Source organism: Mustela erminea, chromosome 1 (genome assembly GCF_009829155.1).
Source record: "Mustela erminea isolate mMusErm1 chromosome 1, mMusErm1.Pri, whole genome shotgun sequence".
NCBI classification, from domain to species: domain Eukaryota; kingdom Metazoa; phylum Chordata; class Mammalia; order Carnivora; family Mustelidae; genus Mustela; species Mustela erminea.
Window position 1 is genome coordinate 1,160,383 of NC_045614.1, and position 27,054 is coordinate 1,187,436.

General features: G+C 64.0%; 3 protein-coding genes across 3 annotated transcripts; all 3 read left to right on the forward strand.

Annotated features, from left to right (window-relative positions):
• Positions 1-3,141: 3,141 nt before the first annotated feature.
• LOC116567837 (serine/arginine repetitive matrix protein 1-like) lies at positions 3,142-5,227 on the forward strand. The gene is made up of 2 exons (XM_032303171.1): positions 3,142-3,805; positions 3,840-5,227. Exons 1-2 carry the CDS (start codon positions 3,142-3,144, stop codon positions 4,076-4,078), a joined length of 903 nt encoding a protein of 300 aa, XP_032159062.1. The 3' UTR covers positions 4,079-5,227.
• Positions 3,241-27,054, forward strand: SCAMP4 (secretory carrier membrane protein 4). The gene is made up of 7 exons (XM_032359007.1): positions 3,241-3,327; positions 9,604-9,651; positions 12,533-12,661; positions 13,151-13,307; positions 14,483-14,584; positions 22,197-22,314; positions 24,231-27,054. Exons 2-7 carry the CDS (start codon positions 9,645-9,647, stop codon positions 24,408-24,410), a joined length of 693 nt encoding a protein of 230 aa, XP_032214898.1. The 5' UTR covers positions 3,241-3,327; positions 9,604-9,644; the 3' UTR covers positions 24,411-27,054.
• On the forward strand, positions 3,244-8,029 carry ADAT3 (adenosine deaminase tRNA specific 3). The gene is made up of 2 exons (XM_032358710.1): positions 3,244-3,327; positions 6,921-8,029. The coding sequence occupies exon 2, from the start codon at positions 6,938-6,940 to the stop codon at positions 8,006-8,008; it is 1,071 nt and encodes a 356-aa protein (XP_032214601.1). The 5' UTR covers positions 3,244-3,327; positions 6,921-6,937; the 3' UTR covers positions 8,009-8,029.

Below are 27,054 nucleotides of genomic sequence, written 5' to 3' on the forward strand. Positions count from 1 at the left end.
GCTCTCGAGGTCGATTCCCTTGTAAAGAGACCTGCTGGGGGCAGCGGCGTGTCCTAGAACATTCAGGAAGCCGGACGTGGCAACTTTCCCTCCTTGTGGAACCCCAGTGGCTTTGATCTGGCTTCCCTGGGCATTGAAGGACACGCTCCCCCCACCTGCCCCACATTTCCAGGAAGAGTCTGGTCTGAGGACCCCCGCAGAGTAGGAAGCACCTGGCCCACACCAGCGTCAGGAGCGCCCTCGGACATCGACAGGGTGATGACCAACAGAAGTGAGCGTCGCCCCACTTGGCATGAGGAACGTTGATTTTCGCCCCAGCCCCGCGGAGAGAGGGCAGGCCTGTGGGAAGCTCTTCCCTTCCCCGGACTCATTCGTTGACTGCCTTGTGGACAGGGAAGAGCTTCCGGGCACCCAGCCCGCGTAACTGACCCAGGCTCCCCACACTCCAGGTCACTTTCTGCGGCCACTCCGCTTACAAGTGGGCAACCAGTCCCCAGGTTTTCCCAACGTGTTGGTTCTGGACCCGAGTTGCCTGTCGCTGTGAGTTTTGAGGATCGTGGGACTTGTGAAGGTGCTACATGATGAACAGATGGGACCCTATTGATGGAAGCTCTGGGTTTATAAAGGACTGAAATCATTAACTCCGATTAGCTTAAGGTCCTAACAACCACACCCAACAAAACGCAGAAAGCACCGGGGCTCCCGATGTGTGCAGGGCTAGACCCAGGCGCTCAGCGTTTTGGGATCTGCTCTCTTCTGTTTGGGTTTAATTCCCAGACAAACTCCACCACTGGGTGGTAAAAATTACTGCAGGAAGCTCTGGGCTTCAACCCTATAGCACAAGGAGAAGGACTCTGCTTGTGTTTTTCTTTTTCTTTTTTTTTTTTAAAGATTTTATTTATTTGACACAGAGAGAGAGAAATCATAAGTAGGCAGAGAGGCAGGCAGAGAGAGAGGGGGAAGCAGGCTCCCCGCCAAGCAGAGAGCCCGATGTGGGGCTCGATCCCAGGACCCTGGGATCAGAACCTGAGCCAAAGGCAGAGGCTTAACCCACTGAGCCACCCAGGTGCCCGTCTGCTTATATTTCAAGCAAAATCCCAAGGCTGATTCTCATTGGTGCCATTGAGTCATAGTCCGTTGCCTTTTTTTTTTTTTTTTTTTAAGATTTATTTGTCAGTTGGGGCGCCTGGGTGGCTCAGTGGGTTAGGCCGCTGCCTTCGGCTCGGGTCATGATCTCGGGGTTCTGGGATCGAGTCCCGCATCGGGCTCTCTGCTCAGCGGGGAGCCTGCTTCCTCCTCTCTCTCTCTCTGCCTGCCTCTATGCCTACTTGTGATCTCTCTCTGTCAAATAAATAAATAAATAATCTTAAAAAAAAAAAAAAAAGATTTATTTGTCAGAGAGAGAGAGACAGACAGACAGACAGAGACAGGCAGAGAGAGAAGTAGGCTCCCTGCTAAGCAAGGAGCTCAATGCAGGGCTCCATCCAGGACCCTGGGATCACGACCTGAGCCGAAGGCAGACGCGTCACCGACTGAGCCACGCAGGTGCTCCAGGATCCTTCCCTTTTTGAGGCTGAATCATATCCCAGTATCTGGATGGACGACGTTTCGTTTATCCATTTACCCGTTACTGGAATTCTCACCCTTTATCTGTGAATACGGCTGGGCTGGAATCCTTTTGGGTCCCTGCTTTCCGTTCCCCGGTGTGTGTATCTAGACTTGGAATTGCTGGGCCACGGGGTTGTTCTCTTGGGAGATCTGCCAAACTGCCTTTCACATGCCCACCTGTATGTCTTTTTGCCTACGGAGAGACTAAAAACTGGAGGGACAAGGGGCGCCCGGCTGGCTCAGTTGGAGCGTGCGACAACTGATCTTGGGCCGATGTGTCTGAGTCCCACATCGGGTGTAAAGCTAACTTAAAAAAAAAAAAAAAGGCAGATTCTGGGGCACCTGGGTGGCTCAGTGGGTTGAAGCCTCTGCCTTTGGCTGAGGTCATGATCCCAGGGTCCTGGGATAGAGCCCCACATCGGGCTCTCTGCTCAGCGGGGAGCCTGCTTCCCCCCACCCTGCCTGCCTCTCTGCCTACTTGCGATCTCTGTCTGTCCAATAAATAAATAAATCTTTAAAAATATACGTAGAAAATACATTGAGGAGGATTTTTCTTTTTTTTTTTTCTACATGCAGAAAACCCAGTCTTTGCTTCTAACAACATGCCCGCCAAGCACCGTGGAATGAAAAAAAAAATCACCATCAGCAGAACAGGCGCTCTGGGCGGGTGCGAGGGGCACATCCAGGGCGGAAGAGAACGGAAGCCACGTGACTCGGACTTGGATTTGGGGGACGGAAAGGAAGGGGACCGGCCGGAGCGAACGTGTTTCCCGCGAAGACACCGGGGCAGGGGGACGCTTTGCCGCCGACGGGAATCGGCGGGGTCCGACGGGGGCCCTGCGGGGTTGAGCCTGGGACGCGGGCTGGGGCGGCAGGAACCCGCGGAGGCGGGGGTCCGCGGGGCCGCCCCTCCCGGCCGACCCGGGGCTCCGGGGCTCCCGCAGGCGGGAAACAGGCAGACGGAGGACACGGGGAATGTCCCCCTCGGGGCGCTTCGAGATCCGGACCTCCCTCGGGCTCAGCAACGGGGGCCGCCGGGTCCCCCAACCTGCGCGCCGCGGCACCGGGCGCCGAGGGACCCCCCGGCCGCCGGCTCGGGCGCCGCGCGCGCATCCCCGCCCCCGCCCCGTCCCAGCCGCCGCGGAGGTCCCCAGACGTCGCCCGACGTGCAGAACCGCTGGGCTCAGTGTTTCACCACGAACACCTGGAGCTGCTCCTACAATTAGCACGTTTTGGCGAAAAGAGCCAAGAGGCCCCCTTGGCCCGCTGTACAGACGGGGACACCGAGGCCAAGAATCGCCCAATCCGGGCCACTATGCGAAGCTGACCCCCGCCCCGGTCTCTGAGGACAGCCCTTCTGAAGCCACGCGGCAGCAGCAAACTGGGTGTCGGGTCCGCCTCTGCCTCAGTCTCCCTAGTCCGATTTCCCCAACGGCCCCCGCCGTCCCCTTGTCCCCTCCGCCCAGAGGGGTCTCGAACCCTCAACTCAGCTCTCCCCGCGCTCCCGCGGGTCTCGGGAGCGGCGCTCGGGAGATGGGCGGTGCTCCGCGGCCCGGCGCGCAGCCTTGTGGGGATTGTAGTCCCGGTCCCCGCCCCTGTGCCGCGCCGACCCCGCCCCTGGAACTACGCTCCCGTCGTGCCCCGCGGCGCGGGCGGAGGCGGGGCAGGCGGTCGGTTGCTAAGCCTTGGGAGGCGCTGCGCTCGCGTGCGGTTCTTCAGGTAAGCGCGGGGTCCCGGCGTCTCGGCTCTCGCGGCCCCGGCTCCCACGGACGGCGAGCCGGGGTGGTGACGGGCGCGGGGGAAAGCGTATCTCGGCTGGCGGGGGACGCCGGCCGTGCCCGGCGCCAGGAGGCTGCCGGGGGCATCGGCGCGTTGCGCGTGCGCGTGGGGCGGTCGGGCCACCGGCCGCCGCTGCCCCGCCGTCGACCTTGTGCGCGTGCGCGCGCCCCTGCGGGCGCGGGGGTGGAGACCCCGTACGCCCGGCGGCTCCGCTCGCCCCCCCCCCCCCCCCCCGCGCGCGTGCCTGGGGTCGTCGCGGCCAGCCCCCTGCCTCCGGGTCCCGCGTGTGCTGGCGTCCCGCCCCTGCAGGCCTCTCCACGTTGTAAACGGGCGCTGCCCTGTCCTTACCGACAGCGTGCGTGGCCCGGGGCTTCTCCTGGCCTGGCCCGGGCTGCACCCCGCGCGCCCGACCTCCTCGGACTTCCGTGCACCGAAGGGCGTGGGCCGCGCAGGACGCCCCGCCGTCGGAGAACGCCGTATCAGCAGTGCGGAGCTCGTTAGGGTGCAGATGGCAGCTCCCTGCCTCCCCGCTGGGCCAGGAGCCGCCCGGGTTCCGCCCTCGGAACCAGCACCGAACCAGCACCTCGCGCGCTGCGGGTGGGCCTGGGACTCCAGCCCTGGCTGTCCTGTTCAGGGCTGCCTGCTTTCCAGGGCCAGCTGCGGGTCACTGCCTCCGAGGAGCCCTCCTTGACTCTGCCCACCCACCGTCTCCCCCCACCCACCCCGGGCATCACTGGACCCCGGCCGTTGTGGGGTCTCGTGTGGGTTTCGTCCCTTTCTGCCTCCGACAGCCCCTCGTGATGGTGTTGGATTCCCGTTTTTCAGAGGGGGACGTTGAGGCTGGGGCTTAGGCCTGGTGCCCCGGGGTTCACACCCAGCTTCTGGCCTGCCTTCCTAATCCAGTGGGGAGACGGGGCCTCGAGCCTGAGTTTACTGGGTGTTGCCTGCAGGGAGACTCCGCTGCCTGAATCAGTGCCATTTCCTGATTCCCTTGAGCACCAGAGTCTTAGGGACTCCCAGGGCACCCCTTCTGTGGTGGGGTGACACGGGGGGGGGTAGTTCTAAGCTGCCGGACACTTGTGTTAGGGTCCTATGTCCCTGGCCCACCTGTGGGGGCTCCCATGTGCAGTTGAGGCTCCCTCCTTGTGGTCTAGGACTTAGTGCCTGAGGCAGAGGCACTGGGACCCTGCATCTTCGGTTCTGAGCCGGCTGTGGCTGCCCCCGGACGGGCCAGGGTCGGCACTGAGCTGGGTGAGCATAGCAGATGGTGTGCGGGGGGTGTGGAGGCGGCTGGGTGCCTGGAGCCGGGCCTTGATCTCAGGCTTCCGGGATGAGAGAGGAGCCGGGTACCCCAGAGGCCTCCAGCCCGCTGCACGTCCCGGCTGGCTGAAACAGCCCTGGTGCGCGGACCCTGTTTGCCACTGGACTGGCGCTGCCCTCTGGACGTTGGGCTTCGAGCTCAGGCGGGGACCTCGTCTCCAGAAGCTGTTCACTCCTTATCTGTGGGATGGGCCCTGGAGGCAGCCCGAGAGCTGGTCGGATCCCGACTCCGCCTTCCCTGCCTGGTGGCTCCAGGAAGTCCTTCCAGCTCACAGAGCCTCGGCTTGTCCTGCAGAAAGGGGCCAGCCCCCGAGCTCCCTTCTGGGTCACTGGGAGGACACGTGGCGGCTACAGTACCAGCAGCTGTCATCCGAGGCCTAGGGCCTTGTTTGGAGTCTGCTGACTTGGCAACTGCCCGGTGCCCTCACCCCTCCCTTTTTTTTAGTGGCTTCACCGAGGGGCAGTTCACCCATTTAAAATGGACCGATCTGGGCGCTTGGGTGGCTCAGTGGGTTAAGCCGCTGCCTTCGGCTCGGGTCGTGATCTCAGGGTCCTGGGATCGAGCCCCGCATCGGTCTCTCTGCTCAGCGGGGAGCCCCCCACGTCTGCCTCTCTGCCTACTTGTGATCTCTGTCTGTCCAATAAATAAATGAAATCTTTAAAAAAAAAATAAAATGGACCGATCTGTGGTTTTTAGGACTTTTATGGGGTTGTGGAACCATCATCACAGTCTTGTTCCTGAACACTCCACCCACCCCCAGAAAAGCTCCGTCCCCATTCGTAGTCATTTCTTACCCTCCACGAGCCCCCTTCCTGTCCGTGGAGGAGCCCGGTCTGGGTGTGTCACACGCGTGGATTCAGCCCGTGTGGCCTTCTGTGTCTGGTTCCCTCCCTGAGTGTTGTGGGCTCGGGGTCTGTCCCCAGGGTGCATGGGGACACCTCACACCTACCTGCTGGCGGCCAGGGGCTGCTCCCGTGTGTGGGGGACCCACTGTGTGTGTCCCCTTATCCATCGAAGGACGCTTGGGCCGTGTCCGCGTTCCGGGTGCCGTGAAGGCTCTGCTGAGAGCACTCGTGTGCTCTTCGTGGTGAACGTGTGTTCTCGGAGCTCCAGGTGCGTGGCTGGGTGTGGAGTGGAGCAGCCGCAGGTCAGACAGAGACGCTGGGGCTTTGCCACCCTGCCTAGGGGCTGGCACCCCGGCCGGCAGCGTCCCGGGGTAGGCTTCTTTACTTGTCGGCTGTTCTGTTTTCATCAGAGTTGTACTCTCAGTGGGGCAGGTGGGGCGCGTGTTTTGCTGTGGAGACCTGGAGCTTTCAGGGTCCGTGCGGGCTGTGGGGTCCTGGGCGTGGCGTGTGCTGGGGGCGATTTAGAGTCGGCTCCGTGGGCCCTGCTGTGGGCCCTGCCTGGCATGGTGCCGTGCGTGTGCTGGGAGGCCTTCTGCACCTTCCAGTCCCTCGTGGCTGCCGGCAGCACCCGGGCTCTGCGTGCTGGCCTGACGTGTATCATGAGCTCAGGACATAGCCTGGAGGGTGAGGCTGTCCTGTGCCTCCCAGCGGGCCTGGCTGATGAACACCCGCGGTTAGGGGTGGCCGAGGAGTGGGCTGGGAGGCGTGTCGTGAGACGTGGAAGCCCCCGGTTGTCAGAGGGGATTCCAGCCCTTCCCTGTCCACAGGGAAGGGGGCCGGTCTGCCCCAGATGCCAGCCAGCTGTGTGGTGTGGGCACGTGGGGGCAGCAAGGATTCCCCACAGTCGCGTCGAGATGACCAGGAATTGGGGTCTGACCTTATCCGTGGCGGTCCCGACCATCAGGGGCACGATGCGAGGTCCGGACGTGATGTTACACGTTCTAGAAGCCGCCGTTTCCAAAGCGCAGAGAGGCAGGGGGAATGAGTGCTGGGACCTGGCGACCGGCCGGCGTGAAGACGAGTCCTGAGACCGTCCGTGGTCTTTTTCTCACTGGGTGAGACCTGGCGTGCGTGTCCACAGTGGCCCGTGCGCCAGGGAGACAGAAGGTCAGTGCTGGGCTGAGTTCTGCAGACCAGGACTTGGAGGGATGTGAGCCCGAGCGCGGCCACCGGTGCACTCCGTGTGCGCGGACTCGGACGAGCCTTCGGATTCCGCACGCTCCCGGGACCTGGGTCGGATTGCTGCGCTCTGCCGGGGCCTCTGCAGCCGACGGATGAATGTCTGCTCCGGTCTCTGTCTCCCACAGTCGGAGCCGTGCCGAGGATGGAGGCAGCCCCGGGCCTTGGGGAGCAGCGTGTGGACGGCAACACTGGGAGCCCGGAGCCCGAGCCCGAGCCCGAGCCGTGGCAAGCCGTCCCGGTCCTGTCCGAGCAGCAGTCCAGGAACGTGGAGCTGGTACTGGCCTACGCTGCGCCCATCCTGGACAAGCGGCAAACGTCGCGGCTTCTCAAGGAGGTGTCAGCCGTGCACCCACTGCCCGCGCAGCCTCACCTGAAGAGGGTGCGGCCCAGCCGCCGTGCCGGCCCGCATGCGCTCGAGATGCTGCTGTGCCTGGCAGGGCCAGCCGCCGGGGCCAGGTCGCTCGCCGAGCTCCTCCCGCAGCCGGCCGTGGACCCTCGTGGCCTGGGACAGCCCTTCCTGGTGCCTGTGCCGGCCCGGCCACCCCTGACCAGAGGCCAGTTCGAGGAGGCGCGTGCCTACTGGCCCACGTCCTTCCATGAGGACAGGCAGGTGACACGCGCCTTGGCCGGGCGGCTCTTCTCGGCGCAGGAGCGCACGGCGATGCAGGCCCACATGGAGCGGGCCGTGTGGGCGGCGCACCAGGCAGCCGCCAGGGGCCTCAGGGCGGTGGGAGCCGTGGTGGTGGACCCGTCCTCTGGCCGCGTGCTGGCCACGGGTCACGACTGCAGCAGCGGAGCCCGCCCCCTGCTGCACGCCACCATGGTGTGTATTGACCTGGTGGCTCAGGGCCAGGGCCGCGGCGCCTATGACCTCGGCCCCTTCCCCGCCTGCTCCTTCGCCCCGGCCGGTGCCCCCCAGGGTGTCCGTGTGGGCTCTGTGCGCAAGCTGGACGAGGACGGGGACGCGTGCACGGACAGCCTCCCCTATGTGTGCACGGGCTACGACCTGTACGTCACCCGCGAGCCCTGTGCCATGTGCGCCATGGCCCTGGTGCACTCACGTGTGCAGCGCGTCTTCTACGGCGCCCCCTCGCCCGACGGCGCCCTGGGCACCCGTTTCCGCATCCACGCCCGGCCCGACCTCAACCACCGCTTCCAGGTGTTCCGTGGGGTCCTGGAGGCCCAGTGCCGCCGGCTGGACCCTGGCCCCTAGGCACCGGCAGCTCGGCTCCCTCAGACTGCAGCGCCAGGCCTCCGCCTCTCACTGTCCTGCTGGCGTGTGGGGACACGTTCCTGCCCCAGCGGAGCTTTTCCCCGGGCTTGAGCTTCGTGCGGTCCAGCCTGGGCAGGGGCTGGGCCCTCGGACTTCCTTCTCCAGCCACCTCTTGCCCCAAGCCCGAGGGTCCGCTGGGACAGGATCCCCTTTGTTCTGGGTCTGGAAACGGCTCTGCTTGTGAAAATAAATAGCCCCAAACCAGGTTGGTGTCTGTTGACAGAGGCAGGGGACCGTGGTAGGCAAGGGTCCTTGGATCAGGTGACCACTTTTGTCAAGGTTTGGGGTTTATATGTGGGAAGGGGAGCTCCTGAGCCATGTGGGGGACACGTGCTGGCCTAGGGGGCACCTCCTGGCCTGTGTCCTGGTTCTGGAAGGGTGGAGCTGGCCCTGGGGTGTTGACACAGGGCGGGGGTGGCCTGCACTCCGTTCCCTGAATGGCTGCTTCTGGTCGCGGTCCCGTTTCCCGTGCTTCAGGTGGGGCCAGCTGGGGGTCTGCCCCAGAGCAGTTAGCAGTAGAACCAGCGTGTGCAGATTTGGGGTCCCTGTGGGGCCTCGTTCATCCCTGCTCTGAGCTTCCCCTGGAGCCCGGGGGTCTGCCCCAGCCGCCCCCCCCCCAGCCCACAGGCACAGGGCAGGGGAGGGGGTCTGCCTGCAGGCCAGTGCCATGGATGGGCAGTGCCGTGGGTCTGTGAGCCCACCCGGTATGTGGGCACGGAGGGCTGGGCCGGGCCGGAGCAGAGGGTATCCCGGGGGTGTGGGGAGTGGACTGTGGGAGCTCGGTGTCAGTGGAACCTTGTCACCTCGAACGTGCGTCTGGGAGCTATCTGTAGGTTCTCAGTGTTGGGGACGGTGAGGCCTGGGTGGGCGCTGGGCACGGCCCCGTGAGCCTAGCTTCTGTCCTGGTGATGGCCGTGCCCACCCGTAGGGCCCTCGGGACTGGCAGAGTCCCCACAGGTGTACGTGTTGGTGGCAGCCTGCTCCGCGAGGCTCCTCCGTGATGCCGGCACCCCTGGTTCCGTGTAGGAAGGGCCGCCAGTGGCCAGCTGCGTCCCCAGTCGTCTCAGGTCGCTGCGAGGCCCTTAGCTCCGTCAGGCTTGCAGGGGCAAGGGTGCAGACCACAGAGGCCGTGCGACTCGTGCGATGTCACTCAGCACTGAGCGTGGACCCAGTTCTCAGCGGCGCTGAGGAGGTGCTCGGAGCTGTTCATGGATAAAGAGGGAGCTTGGGGGTTGGGGGGGACAGGGAGGTGGCGTGGGTCCACGGGGTCCCAGGAACATGTTGGTTCTGGCCGGCTGTGTGTTGGGGCAGCAGGCCGACCCCCATTCTGCCAGCACGGACGCTGCCCGGGAGGCTCTGCACGCGGCACGTGGGGCCGGCCTGACCGGTTTGGGGTGCCCTTTGGGACCAGAGCACGGAAGCCCCCGGGGCAGCCTGGAGCTGAGGCCTCTAGCTGGGGTTGCCGCTGAGCAGCTGGGGTCGGGGTCCCCCGGCAGCCTTGAGGGACCTCCTGACTGTGGCTGTCTCTCCTCCAGGTGGCCCTAGGCTTCTGTCCCGCCCAGTTGTCACAGCGGAAATGTCTGGTGAGTCTCACCCAGAGGTCCTGCGGTGGGGGGGTCCTGTGGGAGGGTCCCCTAGTGTCCAGACCCACCTGACAACCCCCCCCCGGGGGCACACGCCGTTCTCTTCCTCCCGGGGAGGGTGTTGGGGTCCGTTCCTCGCTCTGAGCGGACGGGAGGGCGATGCCGGTGTCTGTGGGGTTGTCCGCTTGCCCCAGGCTCTCTGCCCCGGGGCCCATTTGGTCGTGGACGGCACCGCGAGGTGTGAGGTTTGGGCGTCTGGGTTCATGCCTGCGTGTGTCACTCACTCTGTCACAGGCGTGCCCACCTCGTCCCTCTCAGAAGGGGGGGTGGGATGTGCAGGTACAGTGAGGGGGCCCTGGGGCCCCAAGGCCCCGGCGCGGGGCCGGAGTGCACACCGTCCGCCCACGTTCACCCCCGCCCTGTGTGTGTAGTTAGCTTTAGCTTCGCCCCCGTCCTCGGGTGGAGGGCGGGGTGGGGCGCTGGGTGCTTGAGGTCATCCGGCTGCTGGTGGCACTGGGATTTGAACCCAGGCTCCTGAGGGCCGAGTCTACACAGAACGTGTCCCAGGGCTTCTTTTTTTTTTTTTTTTTTTAAAGATTTTATTTATTTATTTGAGAGAGAGACAGTGAGAGAGAGCATGAGCAAGGGGAAGGTCAGAGGGAGAAGCAGACTCCCCGTGGAGCTGGGAGCCCGATGCGGGACTCGATCCCGGGACTCCGGGATCATGACCTGAGCCGAAGGCAGCCGTCCAACCAACTGAGCCACCCAGGCGTCCCCCAGGGCTTCTTATTTGCCAAGAAAATAGGGTTTCAAAGGGATGTGATTTGGTGGGGGTTTTCACCTCTGGGCCGCAGCCTGACCACGGGAAGCGTCACTCTGTCCTTGCTGTGGGCGGCAGGAGAGGTGGGGGTCGGACATCCAGGAAGGAGAGAGGTGCTGGTGGCCGAGGGAGCAGCGGGGCGGGGGGCCGGGTGGGGTCCTTGTTGGGGCCTTGGACAGGAGCCGTGAAGGGTGGTGACCAGGGACTGTGGCATGGAAGCTGGGGGCCCGTGCTGGGGCCCTTCTCCCACACCTGATCACAGAGGCTGAGTTCAGAGCAGGATCAGCTCCTCTCTCCGCTCAGGCTTGGGACCCGTGGCTTCCTGCCTCCTGTGGTCATGCCTCAGGGTTCTGCGGCCGGTAAGGTGCAGTTTGCCTCCGCCTCCGCCTCTCCACCCTTCCCTGGTCCCTGGGCTCCCCGCTGCCTCTCCGTCCGCACACACGGACGCCCTCCCCCGGAGCCCAGGGCCTCTCCTTTTCACTTCCTGGAGTCTCCGTTTCGAAGTACCAACTTTTTTTTTTCTTTTTAAGATGTTATTTTTTGGAGCACACAAGCAGGGGAGAGGGGCAGAGAGAAGCAGGCTCCTCCGAGTGAGGCTCGATCCCAGGATGCGGGATCATGACCTGAGCCTCGGGCAGACACTTAGCAGGCGGGGCTCACGTGACGGCTCTTTGCGGGTGAGCTCCACGCCCGGCGTAGAGCACAGTGCAGGGCTCGAACTCACCACCGCGAGATGGAGATCGAGAGCTGAGACCAAGAGTCAGATGCTCGGTGGGCTGAGCCAGCCAGGCGCCCCGGCCCTTCCGGTGGAGCACAGCTAACCACCACCCCCCGCAGCATTTCCTGGCTCTCCCCTCTTGCTCAGTCACTGTGATTACTGTCAGCGTCCCCCTGCCAGGAAGGCAGCCCCCCTCTGGCTTTGGTTCACGGCCTGGCCCTCCGAGGTGCTCAGGAGGCGTCCGGCCACAGAGGTGACGTCTTCCAAAGGCTGAGGGTGGCGTGGACCATGCCGTGCTCAGGCTAAACCCTGTCCCCGGAAGACCCGTCCCGTCTTCCCACACCTGTGAAGCAGGGTCGTGTTTGGAAGCAGAGCCGCTGTGGGTGTAGTTAGTGGGGAGGGTGTCACACTAGATAGGGTAGCCGTGATGCGGTGGCGGGTGTTCCCATAAGGACATGGGAGATGGCCATTTGTCACCGACGCAGGCCATGTGGCCGCACGCCAAGGGCTGCCTGCAGCCCCAGGAGCTGGGAGAGGCAGGAGGGACCCTCCTGTGGAGCCCCCGGGGCGGCGCGGCCCCACCACAGCCTGAGCTCAGACTTCTGGGCTCCAGGACTCAGAGAGGCTAAAGTGCTGTGGTTGGAACCCGGGGCTGGTGGGTATGTGTCTGAGCTGCCCCAGGAAGCGCGTGCCTTTGGAGTGCCAGAACGTTCTATGGCGTGGGGTGCTGGCAGCCTTGGGCTCTGCGCGTCTCTCCAGCTGCTCTTCCGATCGCCACAGCCGAGGGGGTTGAACCACATTCACCGGGCGCCTGGCGGCTCCATCGGTGAGAAGGCTGCCTTCAGCTCAGGTCATGATCCCGGGGTACTGGGATGGAGCCCCGCATCGGGCTCCCTGCTCACTGGGGAGCCTGCTTCTCCCTCTCCCCCTCCCCCTCTGCTTCTCTTTCTCTAATAAAATCTTAAAAAAAAAAAAAAAAACCCACATTTATCATCTCATGTTGTGAAGTCAGGAGTCCTAAAACCCCAGCGCGGGCAGGGCTGGTCCCCCCAGGGAGACCCGGCTCCTGCCCTTGCCTGGCCCGTGGCCCCCCATCCTCCCCGCTGGCAGCGCGGGGTCTGCCCGTCTCCGGGACCCCCGCCCTCTGCCTCCCTCTCCTGAGGACCTGGTGAGGACGCCGGGCATCCCGGGAACCCAGGGTCACCCCCGGCTCGCGGCCCTGATGAGGCCCCTCTGCCGCGGGAGGGGACACGTCTGCAGGTTGACAGGGATGGGGACGTGTTTGGGGCGGTCACTGAGGCCCCCCGCCTGGTATCGTTCCTTGGTGTTTTGTGTCCCTGCAGAAAAGGAGAACAACTTCCCGCCGCTGCCCAGGTTTATCCCCCTGAAGCCCTGTTTCTACCAGAACTTCTCGGACGAGATCCCCATCGAGCACCAGCTCCTGGTGAAGAGGATCTACCGGCTGTGGCTGTGTGAGCGGGCGGGGCGGGGCGGGGCGGGGCGGGGCGGGGCTGTGGCTGTGTGAGCGGGCGGGGCGGGGCGGGGCGGGGGCGGGCCCGGGGCGGGGCTGTGGCTGTGTGAGCGGGCGGGGCGGGGCGGGGCGGGGCGGGGCTGTGGCTGTGTGAGCGGGCGGGGCGGGGCGGGGGCGGGCCCGGGGCGGGGCTGTGGCTGTGGCTGTGTGAGCGGGCGGGGCGGGGGCGGGCCCGGGGCGGGGCCGGGGCTTCCCTGCACCCCTCTGACCCCGGCCCCGGACAGCCCCACCATGAACTTGGTCCCAACCTCAGGCGGCGGGAGCGCGGATTTTGGGCTCAACCTCGCCTTTCTGACAGTGATATGTTCTGAGCCCTCGTCTGGCTCTGCGACGCCCCGTGCTGACCAGAGCCCGGCCCCGCTTTCCCAGGGGGTGGGAGGCGCCCAGGCTGGCTGCCCTGGAGCCCACTCACCCTCCGCCCCCTCCCCAGTCTACTGTGCCACGCTGGCGGTGAACCTCGTGGCCTGCCTGGCCTGGTGGATCGGAGGCGGCTCGGGGGCCAACTTCGGCCTGGCCTTGCTGTGGCTGCTGCTCTTCTCCCCGTGCGGCTACGTGTGCTGGTTCCGGCCGGCCTACAAGGCCTTCCGGTGAGTGCGGGCCGGGCCGGCGCAGGGGACGGCCAGACGCGCGACCCTGTGTGCTCGGGGCCTGCGTCCTCAGACGTCCGTGTCTGGGACCGTCCGGTGGGGTCGGGGGACGGCGTCTCTCCGGGGTGGCCGTCTAGACGCCGGCACGGCGGTCTGGTTTGTCCTGTAGGGATTGAATCGAGAGGCCGTTCCCGTAGCCGCCCACGCATGTCAGCATTTCTGGTGTCTTCAGAAGGTTGTGGCACCATCACTCTGTGTAGTTCCAGAACATTCCCTCAGCCCCCAGGCAACCCTGTCCCATCAGCCATCACCCCAGCCCCACCCCCGCGAGCCCCGTCCCCATCCATGGAGGGGCCTCATCTGGACGTGTCACACGCGTGGACTCACACCCTGTGGCGCCTTCTGTGTCTGGTTCCCTCCCTCAGCGTTGTGGGCTCGGGGTTGTCCCCAGGGCAGTGCGTGGTGGCGCCTCGCTCCTGCCGGGGGCCAAGGGACACTCCTGTGTGCGGGGGATGCACTGGGTGTTCGCAAGCAGCTCTAGGCTTCTGTGGACCTTCACCCCAGCAGGCCCCCTGTTCCTCAGGACCTGCCGTGTTTGCCCCTTGATGGTTCCCGAATCCCGGGCTCAGGGACTCTGCCAGCTCCCTGAGGCCCTCCGGGGTGGGGACGTAAGAACTAGAAACCCACCCGGCTGCCGAAGCTGGAAGGAGCCGTTCTTCCGGGTTCCGGGCCAGCTCAGGCAGCCTCGCTCAGCAATGCTTGCGGCGTGCGGACGGCCTGGGAGCGCCCTGCCTCCTCCCGCGGCCCTCGGGGTCCTGCAGGCCCCGTGCTCCTTCAGTGACCTGGAGGTCGCCTGTGCCACGGCCCCATTGGCAACCGTCCGTGTCTTCCGCAGAGCCTACGGGGCGCCCTAAGTCTGTGACACGCTTCCTCCCCGGGTCAATCTTCAGCGACCTTGTGGGCGTCGTCGCTCACCATGAAACCCCTCCGTCCCTCCGCAGCCGGGACTCTGTCCGGGGACAGAAGTTTTTCCCGGAGAGGCCGGTGTGGCCCGTGGAGTCCCCGCCCGGTCGGAGCCCCCGTGCGCTGGCGCGATGGTGCGCTGGGGCCGGCACCTCCTCGGTCCCGCCGTGCGCACGCGGCCTGCGTGACGGCTGTGCCCTCTCCCTCTGCAGCGCCGACAGCTCCTTCAACTTCATGGCCTTCTTCTTCATCTTCGGAGCCCAGTTTGTCCTGACCGTCATCCAGGCCGTCGGCTTTGCGGGATGGGGCGCATGGTGAGCCGGGCGCCGGGCTGCCGCGCGGGGGTGGCGTGGTCCCCGCGGGGCGGGGGTGACACGCGGTCCCCGTGGGGCGGGTGCGGCTCCAGCCTCCCAGGGTGAGGGACGGCGTGTGAGTACTCCGGTGGCCCTGGAGGGCTGGGGCTGGGGTCTGCTGCCCGTGCCCACCCGGGGCCTGCTGCCCCTGAGGGTCCTGCCTGGGACGCACTCCCAGCTCCTCCGGGAGGCTGATAGGTGTGTCCCTGGGGGCGCGTCCGGGAGGAGCGGCTCTGCGGACAGCAAGAGGCCCCCCAGGATAGCTGCCTGTGACCCTGCTGTCAGGAGAGAGCTAGGGTTTTTGTCTTTGAGGGTTTATACCCAGTTCTGCAGCTGCCGTCACAAGTTAGGACAAACTTAGCGACTTAAACAGACTCGTTTCACAATTCTGGGGTCAGAAGTCTGACGTGGGCCTCATGAGGCCAAAACCCTGGTGCTGGCAGGGCTGGTCCCCCCGGGCTCCAGGGAGACCCGGCTCCTGCCCTTTCCTGGCCCGCGGCCCCCCATCCTCCCCGCCGGCAGCGCCGGGTCTGCCCGTCTCTGGGACACCCGCCCTCTGCCTCCCTCTCGTGAGGACCTGGTGAGGACGCCGGGCACCCCGGGAACCCAGGGTCACCCCCATCTCACGGCCCTGACGAGGTCCCCTCTGCTCTGGGAAGGGACACGTCCCAGCTCCCAGGACGAGAATGTGGGTGCCTGTGGGGCTGCTAGCTGGTCGCAGGTCGTGTCTTTGGCATGGAGTGTCCCATGGGCTGCTCGAGGCTGCTGGTGTGTGTGCTCGGCCTTGTCGGGGGTCTGGAAGCCTGTCTCTGCTCAGGTGTGCCCCGTTGGCCTCTCGGTTGGCATCCCTTGGGGTGTTCGTGGCCTCCTGGCCTGCCCCTCAGCGCCTTCCTGGTGTCCGTCCCCTCCTGTGTGTTCTGCTCCCCGTTACAAAGTCCGCGAGTCACCTTCTACTCTCACCTGGGATTGTTTCTCGAAGAGCCTCCCTGGGGCTTCCTGGTGTTGCTTCTTTCCTGTCTGCTGAGCAGATGAGCTCCGCGTGGACCCTTGGTTTCGGGTTCCTCCCAGATCTGGGTCTGGAGGACCGGTGAAGGGCTGTCATCGGGGTCCCAGGTGCGGGGATGTGCCAGGAGGACCTCAGGGCCCAGCAGATGGTTTTCCTATGGCCATGGTTTATACAGACAGAGGACAGAGGACAGGAACCAAAGTGAGCTCAGGGCAGGGGCGTGGGAGGCGGGGACACCAGGCGGGAGCTTCCAGAGCCTTCTCCCAGGGTGTCCCACAGGACACGCTTAGTTCCCTCCAAACGAGAGCGCGCCGTGCGTGTGTGCTGTGGTCTCTGGGGGCTGGCAGAGACCCAGCGCCGGGTTCTCCGCGGGGTCGGTCCCGTGGGCCCGTCGGGGAGCAGATGCTCAGCCCGAGCCTTGCATCTGCACAGACGGTTCAGCCCCCCAGCAGCGAGCCTGGCCAGAGCCCGCAGTCCGGTTCCAGAGCCGCGGAGGGCCAGCCTCGCGAGCCGGCCGGTGGGGGGGGCGGGCTCCGGCCCTCCGTGCAAGCTGTTTTCCGTCCGGTGTCACCCCACCCCGGTTTCCACGTTGTCCCCAGGGGCCGGCTTGTAGAGGGAGGACGGTAGTCTCCGTCCCTGCTGGAGTGCAGGCCAGGCAGGGCTGGGGACAGGTGACCAACCAGCTGGGGAGCCGGGGCAGAGAGCTGCTCTGAAGCGGTTCCTCTCCTGAAGAACCGGAGGGGAGGGAGGGGGCACAGCACCCCGCGTGCGGCTCCAGGCCTGCTTGCTCTCACGGACGGCTGTCGCCGCTCGCCGCTCCCGTTCTGTGGCTGGGCGCTGGGCCTGTGCAGGTGGTGAAGAGCTGTCATTGGGGTCCTCCTGGCTCTGCCTTCTTGGAACGTTCGTTGGGGTGGCTGGGATCCCACCGAGCTCCTTGGCCTCCCCGGGGCTCGGTGCAGGGAATGGGGACCCTGGGGTGCTGGTCTGCCGACCCACATTCCCTTTGGGAGCCCAGCCCAGGGTGACTGCGCCCCTCTGGTCCCTGGTGGCCCACTGCCAGGGGACGGGTATCTGCGGCTGCAACTGTGGCCGTCCCTGGTCTTGGCCTGACGGGACACACAGCGGCCAGCTGTGCGGTTTTCCTCGGGGGGTGGTCTCGGGCGGCCCTGCCTGCCCAGCATCCTAAGGGTCTGTCGCTCCCACATGGGGCATTTCTGCAAACGCCTCCCTGGGGGCCTGGAGAGGAAAAGGACTCTGAGACACACACGAGCGTCCTTCGTTCGTACGTGTCTGTCCAAGACCCCGGCGCTGCTCCGTGTCTGGGAAGCCGGCCTCGACCCCTCCGCGCCCTCCTCTGGCTTTCGTTTTTGCTCCTTTACTCGGCGTTTTCGGGGCGCCTGGCTGGCTCGCTTGGGGGGCTTGCGACACCTCGTGGGTTCCAGCCCCGTGTGGGGCGTGGAGCCCACTTCTAAATTCAAGGAATTTTATAAAAAGCTCTTTAAATTATAGTTTATCTTTTTTTCTAAGCGCTCTCTTTGGCGAGGGGGTTTGCGATCACGCTCCCGACGCGCAGCCTGGGGAGGACCCCCTCGGGGGCGGCAGCTGCATGTGCTTGGCCGTCACCTGGCCGAGGTCAGGAAAGGCGGGACCGTCCCGCGGAGGGGCAGAGGAGGCTGAAAGAGGCTAGTCGTGTGCTCTGCATCCCGTGTCCTTTGGGTCTCTGGTGCGTGCTCCAGGCCTGGGCGCCGCCGTAGGGTTGGGATGGGTCCACCCTTGGGCTGGGCCCTGTCCCTGCCCCCAGCCCCCCAGACTGCTCCGGGAGCCCCCCGGGTAGGACTGCGGAGGGAGCGCAGAGCCGGGGAGGCTCTGGGGCCGGCGCTGAGCCCTGGGGCGAACCGGGGGAGGGGACCGGCCTGTCCCCACAGCGGGGAGGCGGTGGGAGGCAGCCCGAAGACTGGGAGCTGGGAGCAGCCGAGCCCACCAGGCGCCCCCAGTAGGGTTTCCGTGTTGGGCCTCTTTGGGGTTTCCAGGGAGACGCAGAGAAGGATGGCGCGCCTGTGGCCGTCGCGCCCTGGGCCTCGGACAGGCCTTTGCCGCTGCTGGAGGCCCGCACGGGTGCAGCGCTGCCGTCCGCTGGGCCGTCGTCGGCAGCCCCACGTGGCCACCGGTGTTCTTCTGTTCCCACGTGGGGTTTAACTACGTTCGGGTCGGCCGCCTGTGCCCGTGCGGTGTGCGCGCTTCCGTGGGCCGGCCCTCCCCGGGCTCTGCCCCGCGCCCGCCCTCCCTTCTTTCCAGCTCGTTTGTGGGAACGGAGGCTTCCTTGCCCTGCGCTTCCCGAGTTTGGTTTGCTATTTTGTTTTTTCATTTTTATAGTATTTATGTCAATTTTTAAAATTAAAAAGAATTTTTAATTTCTTATTAACATATAACGTGTTATTCAGGTCTGTGAATGGTCAGGCTCACACACTTTGCAGCACTCACCATAGTACATACCCTCCCCAAGGTCCAAAACCCCACCCCTCCCCCTCCCCACCTCCACCCCACAACCCTCTGTTTGTTTTGTGAGATTAAGGGTCTCTTATGAGGGGCACCCGGGTGGCTCAGTGGGTTGAGCCTCTGCCTTCGGCTCAGGTCATGGTCTCAGGGTCCTGGGATCGAGCCCCACATCGGGCTCTCTGCTCAGTGGGGACCCTGCTTCCCCCTCTCTCTCTGCCTGACTCTCCGCCTACTTGTGATCTCTGTCTGTCCAATAAATAAATAAATTCTTTAAAAAGTCTTATGGTTTGTCTCTCTTCAGTCCCATCGTGTTTCATGTTTTCCTTCCTTGCCCCCCACGCCCCCACAGTCCCTCTCACCTTTCCCACATCAGGGAGATCGTATGATAATTGTTTTTCTCCGATTGACTGACTTCACTCAGCATAATACCCTCTAGTTCCACCCACGTCATTGCAAACGGCAAGATGTCATTTCTTTTTTTTTTCTTTTTTTTTTTTTTTTAAGATTTTATTTATTCATTTGACAGAGAGAGATCACAAGTAGGCAGAGAGGCAGGCAGAGAGAGAGAGAGGAGGAAGCAGGCTCCCCGCGGAGCAGAGAACCCGATGCGGGACTCGATCCCAGGACCCCGAGATCATGACCTGAGCCGAAGGCAGCGGCTTAACCCACTGAGCCACCCAGGCGCCCCAAGATGTCATTTCTTTTGAAGGCGGCGTGGTAGTCCATTGTATATAAATACCACATCTTTTTTATCCGTTCATCTGCTGATGGACATCTAGGCTCTCTCCATAGTTTGCCTCTTGTGGACTTCGCTGCTGTGAACATTCGGGTGCACGTGTCCCTTCGGATCACTACATTAGTGTCTTTAGGGTAAATACCCAGTAGTGCGATTGCTGGGTCGTAGGGTAGCTCTGTTTTTCAAGTTTTTGAGGAACCTCCACGCTGTTGTCCACAGTGGCCGCACCGGCTTGCATTCCCACCCCCAGTGCAGGAGGCTCCCCTTTCTCCGCATCCTCGCCAGCATCTGTTGTTTCCTGACGTGTTGATTTTAGCCATTCTGACCGGTGTGAGGTGGCATCTCAATGTGGGTTTTTTGTTTTGTTTTGTTTTTTTAGGATTTTATTTATTTATTTGACAGAGATCACAAGTAGGCAGAGAGACAGGCGGAAACAGAGGGGGAAGCAGGCTCCCCACTGAGCAGAGAGCCCCATGCGGGGCTCGATCCAGGACCCTGAGATCATGACCTGAGCCGAAGGCAGAGGCTTTAACCCACTGAGCCACCCAGGCGCCCCTTCGCTGTGGTTTTGATCTGTATGTCCCTGACGCCGAGTGATGTGGAGCACTTCATGTGTCTGTTGGCCATCTGGCTGTCTTTGCAGAAATGTCTGTTCATGTCTTCTGCCCCTTTCTTGATTGGATTTTTTGTTCTCTGGGTGTTGAATTTTCTAAGCTCTTTATAGATTTTGGACACTATCCCTTTATTGGGTATGTCGTTTGCGAGTATCTTCTCCCGTTCTGTTGTCTTTTGGTTTTGTTGACTGTTTCCTTCACTGTGCAAAAGCTCTTGATCTCGATGAAGTCCCAATAGTTCCTTTTTGCCCTTGCTTCCCTGGCCTTTGGTGCTGTTCCTAGGAAGAAGTTGGTGCGGCTGAGGTCGAAGAGGTCGCTGCCTGTGTTCTCAAGGATTGGGGTGAATTCCTGCCTCACGCCGAGGTCTTTCATCCATTCGGAGTCTGTTTCCGTGTGTGAAGTAAGGACATGGTCCGGCTTCATTTTTCTGCGTGTGGCTGTCCAATCTGCAATTTGGTTTTTAGAGTAATGGCGGTAGTGAGCCCCCCGTCACAGGCCAGAAATTCACTCTCACGGTGGACAGCTTGGTGGCTTTCGTGCACCCTCAAGAGTGTGCACCCGTCATTTCTGTTTAGTTGAGGAAGGTTTCATCTCCCCGAGGCAGCCCCGTCCCCGTCAGCCGTCACCCCCTCACCAGCCTCCTGCCCCCACGAGCCCCCTTCCCGTCCGTGGAGGAGCCTGGTCTGGCCGTGTCACACGCGTGCACTCACACCCCGTGTGGCCTCCTGTGTCTGGTTCCCTCCCTGCGTATCGTGGGCTCGGGGTCGGTCCCTGGGGCAGCGTGTGGAGGCCCCGCTCCTGCTGGTGCCAGGGACACTGCTGTGCGTGGGGGGCATGCTGTGTGCTTCCGTCCGTGCCGACCAGCGTCGGGGGTTGCTCTATGCGAGCTGCCTGCCCTTGTTGACACAGTGGTGACACGTGTCTCCATGTCTCGCGTGTGTGCTGGTGGCGGGGCTGCACTTCTGGGGAGTCTCCGCTCCGTCTCTCACGCCGTGTTCTCCCCCCCTGGTTCCCCCGCCGCGGGAGCCCCCGGCGCCCCTCGTCCTCTCCCTGAGCCCTGCCCTCCGGCTCCTCCCCGCTGCCACCGTGGACGCCCTGGCCTCTTCCTGACCTGGACGGCTCGTGGCAGGCTCTGTTGTTCATCGAGTTGTAGCTGATGGAGACCAGTGTGTCCCCTACTGTCCCTGGAGCCTGGGTGGTCACCCATACATGAGATGTTTCTCCGTCCTGGTCCTGCGGGGAGGCTGGGGCCGTGGAGCAGGTCCCCCGGCCTGCATTCCTGCCTGCGCGTGCCTTCACCTCCCCCAGAGACCGCAGACCTCAGGCTGGGACCCCGCCCGCCTGACCCCTCTTTCCGGGCCGCAGACCTGCTGGGAGGACACTGGTCCCAAGGGTGACTCTCCCCCACTGCCGCGCCAGCATTTCTTCCCCTCCCAGGGCCTCCAACCACCTGTCGCCCACCTGGACCGTCCAGCCGCCTGGCTCAGCCCCACACTGCGTCCCCTGCCCGGCCGAGGCGCCCTCCCCAGTGGCTTTCCCAGCCCCCTACTGAGTGGGAGCGGGTGGCCGGTCTGTCCCCAGTGCCCAGCACAGAGTGAGCCTGCGGCTCTGGCTCCTCGGCCACCCCCGTGTCACGTACTTGGGTTGGGAGGACTTGCGGCTTCCCTTTTGCTGAGAACGTGACGTGGTCCCCGGAGCACGCTTCCGAGAAAACCACGTGTGTTCCTGCGCCAGCGCCCACCCTGCTGCCCGAGACGCAAGGACACTCAACGACAGGCGTGGGCGGCCTCCGGAGACACGGGGCTCGGCCTCCTGCGTGGGGCACGGCGAGGCTCACGTCGGGGCGGCGGGACGCAGCCTTCTGCTTCTCGGGGGCGCTGCCGCAGGGCTATAGGCGGCAGGGCGCGTGTGACCGCGGGGGCGCGTGTGACTGCGGGGGCCTGGACCCGGCAGGCCTGGCTGGCTGGCCCGTGTAACACGGGGCTGCCCGCGGAGCCGCTGGAGGGCCTGAACGGGGCATGTGGGGTAGGTAGCTGGCAGCCGCGGACGAGTCCTGACTTCCCGGCTCCTGCTTGGTCTTCTACGTCCCTGAAGCGCAAGTCATTTCCTGCCTCTCGGCCCTAGACGCAGGTGCGGATGTGTGTCCACACGTGCTTGGGACAGAACGTGCCTCACGCGATCCTGCTGTACCGAGGGCTCTTTAACTCTTCTGCCCTCTCGCTTCCTGCACACCACCTCAGCATCCATCGTGAGGCTGTGGCACACCAGGCATCTGTGTTCTCTCCAGCGGGTGAACGTTTAGGGCCCCCCCAGCTTTTCATGGTGACTCGTGATTCTGTAGTGTAAATTCTTAGGAGCACGAGAGCTGGGTGCGGCCAGGGGCGCGTAGAGCTTAGTGTGGTAACTGCCGCTGCCCCGCATAGGGCCACGCTCCCTCCAGGGCAGGGCTTCTCTCCACAGCCCCTTGCATGCGCCACGCTTGCCTGTGTGGCAGGGGACGCAGCGACTCCGTTTTCGCGTGTGTTCCTTGTTGCTGGGTTTGAGCGTCTTTTTGTGTGTTCATTGTTCCCTGCAAGTCCCCGTACCAATCACCCATTTCCCTGTTAGTTGTTTATTGTTTTTCTTGTTGATTTGTTGGTGATCTTTACACATGGAGGGTACTGGGCTCCTTGTTTGGTGGATGTGCTGGCACCCATGCTCGCTCTCTCTGGCCCCTTGTAGTGGTTGGCTGGCGGCAGTCGGGTTCTTCCAGACCAGTGTCGGGGCTGCTGTGGTCATGCTGCTCCCAGCCATCATGTTCTCCATGTCCGCTGCCATGATGGCCATTGCAATCATCAAGGTAAGTCCTCTGGGTTCGGAGACTTCTAGCATCTTCCCATGCATGCCATCGCCCTAGCCCCCGAGCCCCGGGAGCTCGTCTCATGCCCGTTTAAGGAGCGAGAGACTGAGTGTCCGGGAACGAGCTGACCGTTACTCAAGCGGGCTTGGGGGGACAGCATAGTGGAGGCCGCTGATGGCCGCATCTGCCTTCCGGGACACCATATGCCAGAGCGCCCAGCACATGCGTGGCCCGGGGTGTGCTCCACGCTGCCCAGTTTGGCCGCCGCTGGATGCTGGCCGCCAAGTACAGTTAAATTGAGATTAAGTAAAAGTAAGAATTGGCGGGTGCCTACCACAACCTTCTCATCTTGGATACTTGCCGGCTGTGTGGGGCTGGTGGGCCGTCTCCACCGCCACGGAAAGTTCCCGTGGGCAGGACGGCTCCGGGCGCTCGGAGACTGCGGCAGAATGGTCACCGTGCAGCCCCGTGGAAGCCGGCAGGCCCGCGGCCGCGGGGGACACCAGGCCTGAGCCCTTGCACCTGGCTGTCTGGGAACGAACACAGAAGCATTGTTCCGCACCCCTCGCCCCGTGTGCACCCCAAATGCTTTCAGCTGTGTGGACAGTTGGGGGGGTGTGGAGGGACCCGTGGGACCCACGAGTGTGCGCGCAGACACACGGCGAGTGAACCTGAACGTGGTTCCGGGATCGAGTCCACACGGCGCGATGTTTGCAACCAGGGACTTCCGCGCAGCTGCAAACATCCGAAATTAGAAAGTAGATGCTAACTGAAGACGCCTGTGGGGCCAGAAAAGAAAGATTCATGGACTCAAATAGAGTGTGTTCTTCCTAAGCAACGACACCACGCCTGTGTCCGTCCCCAGGCCCAGGTGCAGGGGTGTACCGGGAGGACCCCAGAGCGCAGCAGATGGTTTTCCTATGGCTGTGGTTTATACAGACAGAGGACAGGAAGCAAAATGAGCTCAGGCCAGGGGTGTGGGGGTGGGGGCACTAGGCGGGAGCTTCCAGAGCCTTCTCCCGGGGTGTCCCACGGGACACGCTTAATTTCCCCCCAAACGAGACAGCACCGTGCATGTGTGCTGTGGTCTCCGGGGGCTGGCAGAGACCCAGCGCCGGGTTCTCCGCGGGTTCGGTCTCGCGGGCCCGTCTGCTTGGCTCGGGCCAGGAACCCCGACTCGGGGAAGGGAGCAGGCGCTCAGCCCGAGCCTCGCGTCCACACAGACAGTTCAGGGACCCGAGCCCCCCAGCAGGGTCGGGTGGCTGAAGCTGGCCGGAGCCCGCAGTCCGGTTCCAGATGCCGCGGAGGGCCATCCTCGCAAGTGGCCGGTGGGGTGGGCGGGCTCCGGAGGGTGGGCTCCGGCTGTCTGTGCGAGCTCTCTGTCTGTCCCCCCCTCCCACTGAGAGGGCAGAGAGGGTATTTAAGAGTCACGGAGCAGCAGGAGGATCCCCGTGAGCGACGGGGTTCGCTCCACCGGTCAGCAGAGCACCCAGTTGAAATGCCAGTTTTCACCTGCTGAGTTTTCCAGAATTTCTAGAGCTTCCAGCCCTGGCCCACGTTCCTTGCGCTGTCGTGGGGAGTCAGTCCTTCCTGGCGGTCTCTGGCTAGGAGACCGTGAGCCACAGAGAGGGCGTGGAGTGCAGGGCGCCCGTGTCAGGCGGCCCGAGAGCCCGGCCCCAGAGCAGGGCAGGAGAGCGGTGCTGGCGGCCACACACGGCAGCAGCGGGGGGACCGTGGCGGTGGATCAGGCCGGCGCCCTCTGAGGCCACCATGTCGGCTCTGGCGTTTTCTGACGCGTCCGGGAAGCTGTTTCTGTGGCTTCTGTGACTCCTGCGAGAGGTCCTACCGTGAACACAAGCGGGTCTTGTCGCCTGCCACAGACTCAGTTTGGATTCTCTCTGCCTCTGTGCCTGCAGGTGCACAGGATCTACCGGGGGGCTGGCGGAAGCTTCCAGAAGGCGCAGACTGAGTGGAACACAGGCGCGTGGCGGAACCCACCGTCCCGGGAGGCTCAGTACAACAACTTCTCGGGGAACAGCCTGCCGGAGTATCCCACTGTGCCCAGCTACCCGGCGGCCGGCAGCCAGTGGCCTTAGAGGAGCTGGCCGCCTCCCTGCCCGGCCGCCCCCACTGCCCTCTCCCCTCCCCGGCCAGGGTGGCGGCGCCCGCGCACACCCAGAGACCCACATGCGCGCCTCTCACCTCCGGGAGCGGCCGTCCTTGCGAGCGGCGCCCGGAAGCTGCCCGGCCTCCGCTGCCCGGCAGGAGGACGCTGTCTCCCGCGGAGGTCCCCGCGCCCACTGCAGGCCTCCCTGACGAGGAAGGGCAGCAGGCCCGCTGCCTGCCTGCTGGAGCTGACGGCGCAGAGCGGGACTCCGCCGGGCGTCCCCTCGGCCCTTCTCGTCCCCTCGTTCCTGTCCCTACAGGCGACACTTGGCCGGGTCCTCCATGTTCTTGTCCTCTGTGTCCTGGTCCGCCTGCAGCCAGAGAGCTCCTGTGCACAGTCCTGCAGAGTCCGCCAGAGCCGATGAGCCGCCTGGGTGCCGTGGTCTGAGCCCCTGTCCGTCTGTCCATCTGCCCCTTGGGCTCTGTGCAGGGCCGTTGGCGGGCCTGCCCGCAGCGGCTCTCTTCCTGGGAACGTGGAGCAGACATTTGTCGAGATCCGGAACCTGGGGTGGAACCCCTCCGGGGGAGGATGGGGGCCACCGCCTGGGCCGGCTGCCTGGAGCCTGCGGCCACACAGCCCCTCCCGAGCTGTAGGAAGCGGGAGACAGAATTTCTCAGGAGCTTGGCCTTGAAGAAGGAAAGAAGTTGTGCGAAATCTGTGCCTTAGTGAGGAATCTCATCAAAACGTCACTTTTCTCCCCTCTGACCCTGTAGCTCCTGAGACAAAGGACCGAGCACCCCGTGGGTATCTCGGCAGCGCCCTTGCGTGCGGACAGGCCAGACAGGCCCTGGTAGCCCCCCAGCCCTTTCTGGCCAGGCTCCCCAGGCACCCCGAGTGCTACCCCTCGGCCCCTGGCTGGCCGCCCTGGGGTAGGACAGGGGCCCTTTGCATCACACACTGCCGCGCCGGACGCCGGCCCCCCAGCAGCCCCGGCCAGCCAGGCTCGTTCTGTGCTCTCCACACCCACGCCTGCTTGCTTCAGCTCCTTGTGCCAAGCACCACGTGGTGTCCAAAGGCAGCCGTGGTCCCTGCAAATGCACCCGGGCCTGGGTCCCCTTAGGTCTCAAGCCATGGGTATCCCCCAAACGTCCCCAAGCCAGCCTCTGCGACAGGCACACACTGCACTGACCGTGGGGGCAGGGTAGCTGCGGAGCAGGTGTGGCCCACGGTAGGAAGCCCGCACGCAGGCACCTTCGTTACTCCGTAACTGGTATGTCACGGGAGAGGATCCTGGAAGTCAGTCCCGTAGTCCGTCCTGCATCACGGAGCCTCTGCGGGGCTGTTAGGGGTGCACGGCCCGCTGCCCTAGCCACCCCAGGCCGCCCCTGCCTGTGGACCCTGCCCCGCACAGCCGCACCCCAGCGGTCCGCGAGCCACCGTGGTGCGTGTCCTTTGTGTTGCTTGTTTCAGTCAACTTGCGGTTTTATGCCCCGCTCTTTTAACTTGAAAAGGGAATTGTGCAGAAAGTGAGAAACCAGCATCGCTCACTTTGAAGAGAAGGTAATGGTGGACGTGGCAGGAAGAGGAGCGGGAGAGCCTCCCGGGGCTCCTGGCGTGGACACCCTGCATGGACACGGCGGGGAGGGCGGGAGTCCTCCACGGGACGCTTCGCCAGCACAGGAGGAGACCAGATCCACAGAGAACCCCACCGAGCCCCAAGCAGATGGCCTGGGCTGCCTTGCCCCCCCCCCCACACACAGATTGATGTGTTGATGTCCTAGTGCCCAGCAGCTCAAAATGGGAAATTATCTGGAAATGGGGTGGTTGCAGGGGTACTTAGTTAAGGTGAGGTCACCCCGAAGTCAGGTGGGCCCTAAAACAATGTAGGAGAGAAACCCCGTGAAGACGGGGCTGATGCTTCTACAGCATGCCGAGGTGACCAGTGACCCCCTTACCCCCTGCCCCGCCCCGTGAAGCTTGGGTGCCTGGGACAGGTTCTCCCCCAGCGGGAACCACCCCTGCGACTCTCCTGGGGCCACGCCGTCCCGAGGCTCCCAGCAGATGCTAGGGCAACGGAGCAGGGTGCCGGGGTATGCTGTGCCGTGGGGACGCACCTGTCCCTGGGTGGGACCCGGAGCGCATGGGTGGACGGAGAGCAGGTTGCCCTGGGCCGGGTGGGGAGACCGGACTGACGACAGCCGGAAGGGGGGAATGTGTGCGCCCTCGGCTCCCGGGGGCCTGGAAGGACGCAGCTTGGGGCTGGAGTTGAGAGACTGGGACCCATTGTGCGGGTGACCGCGTCACAGAACCACAGGTAGGGCTTAAACCGCGGGTGCCTCCCCCCACCCTCCGGAGGGCAGAGCCCGGGGTCCGCAGTGGGGTGATGCTGGTGTCCCAAGGACCACGGCCCCCGGGGCTCCGTGCTCCCATGTCTGGGGGGCCTGGCTTGCAAGAGGACGGTGTCCATGGGGCGGTGTCCCCGCGGCAAGCTCCAAGGAAGGGCCCTCCCTGCCTGTCCTAGCAGAACCCTAACACTAGGTTAGTGTTCAAGACCGAATTTAAAAACGTTTCTTAATGTCATCTAAAAATGTTCATTATACTTCAACATTAAAAAATAACATTTTTTAGAGAAA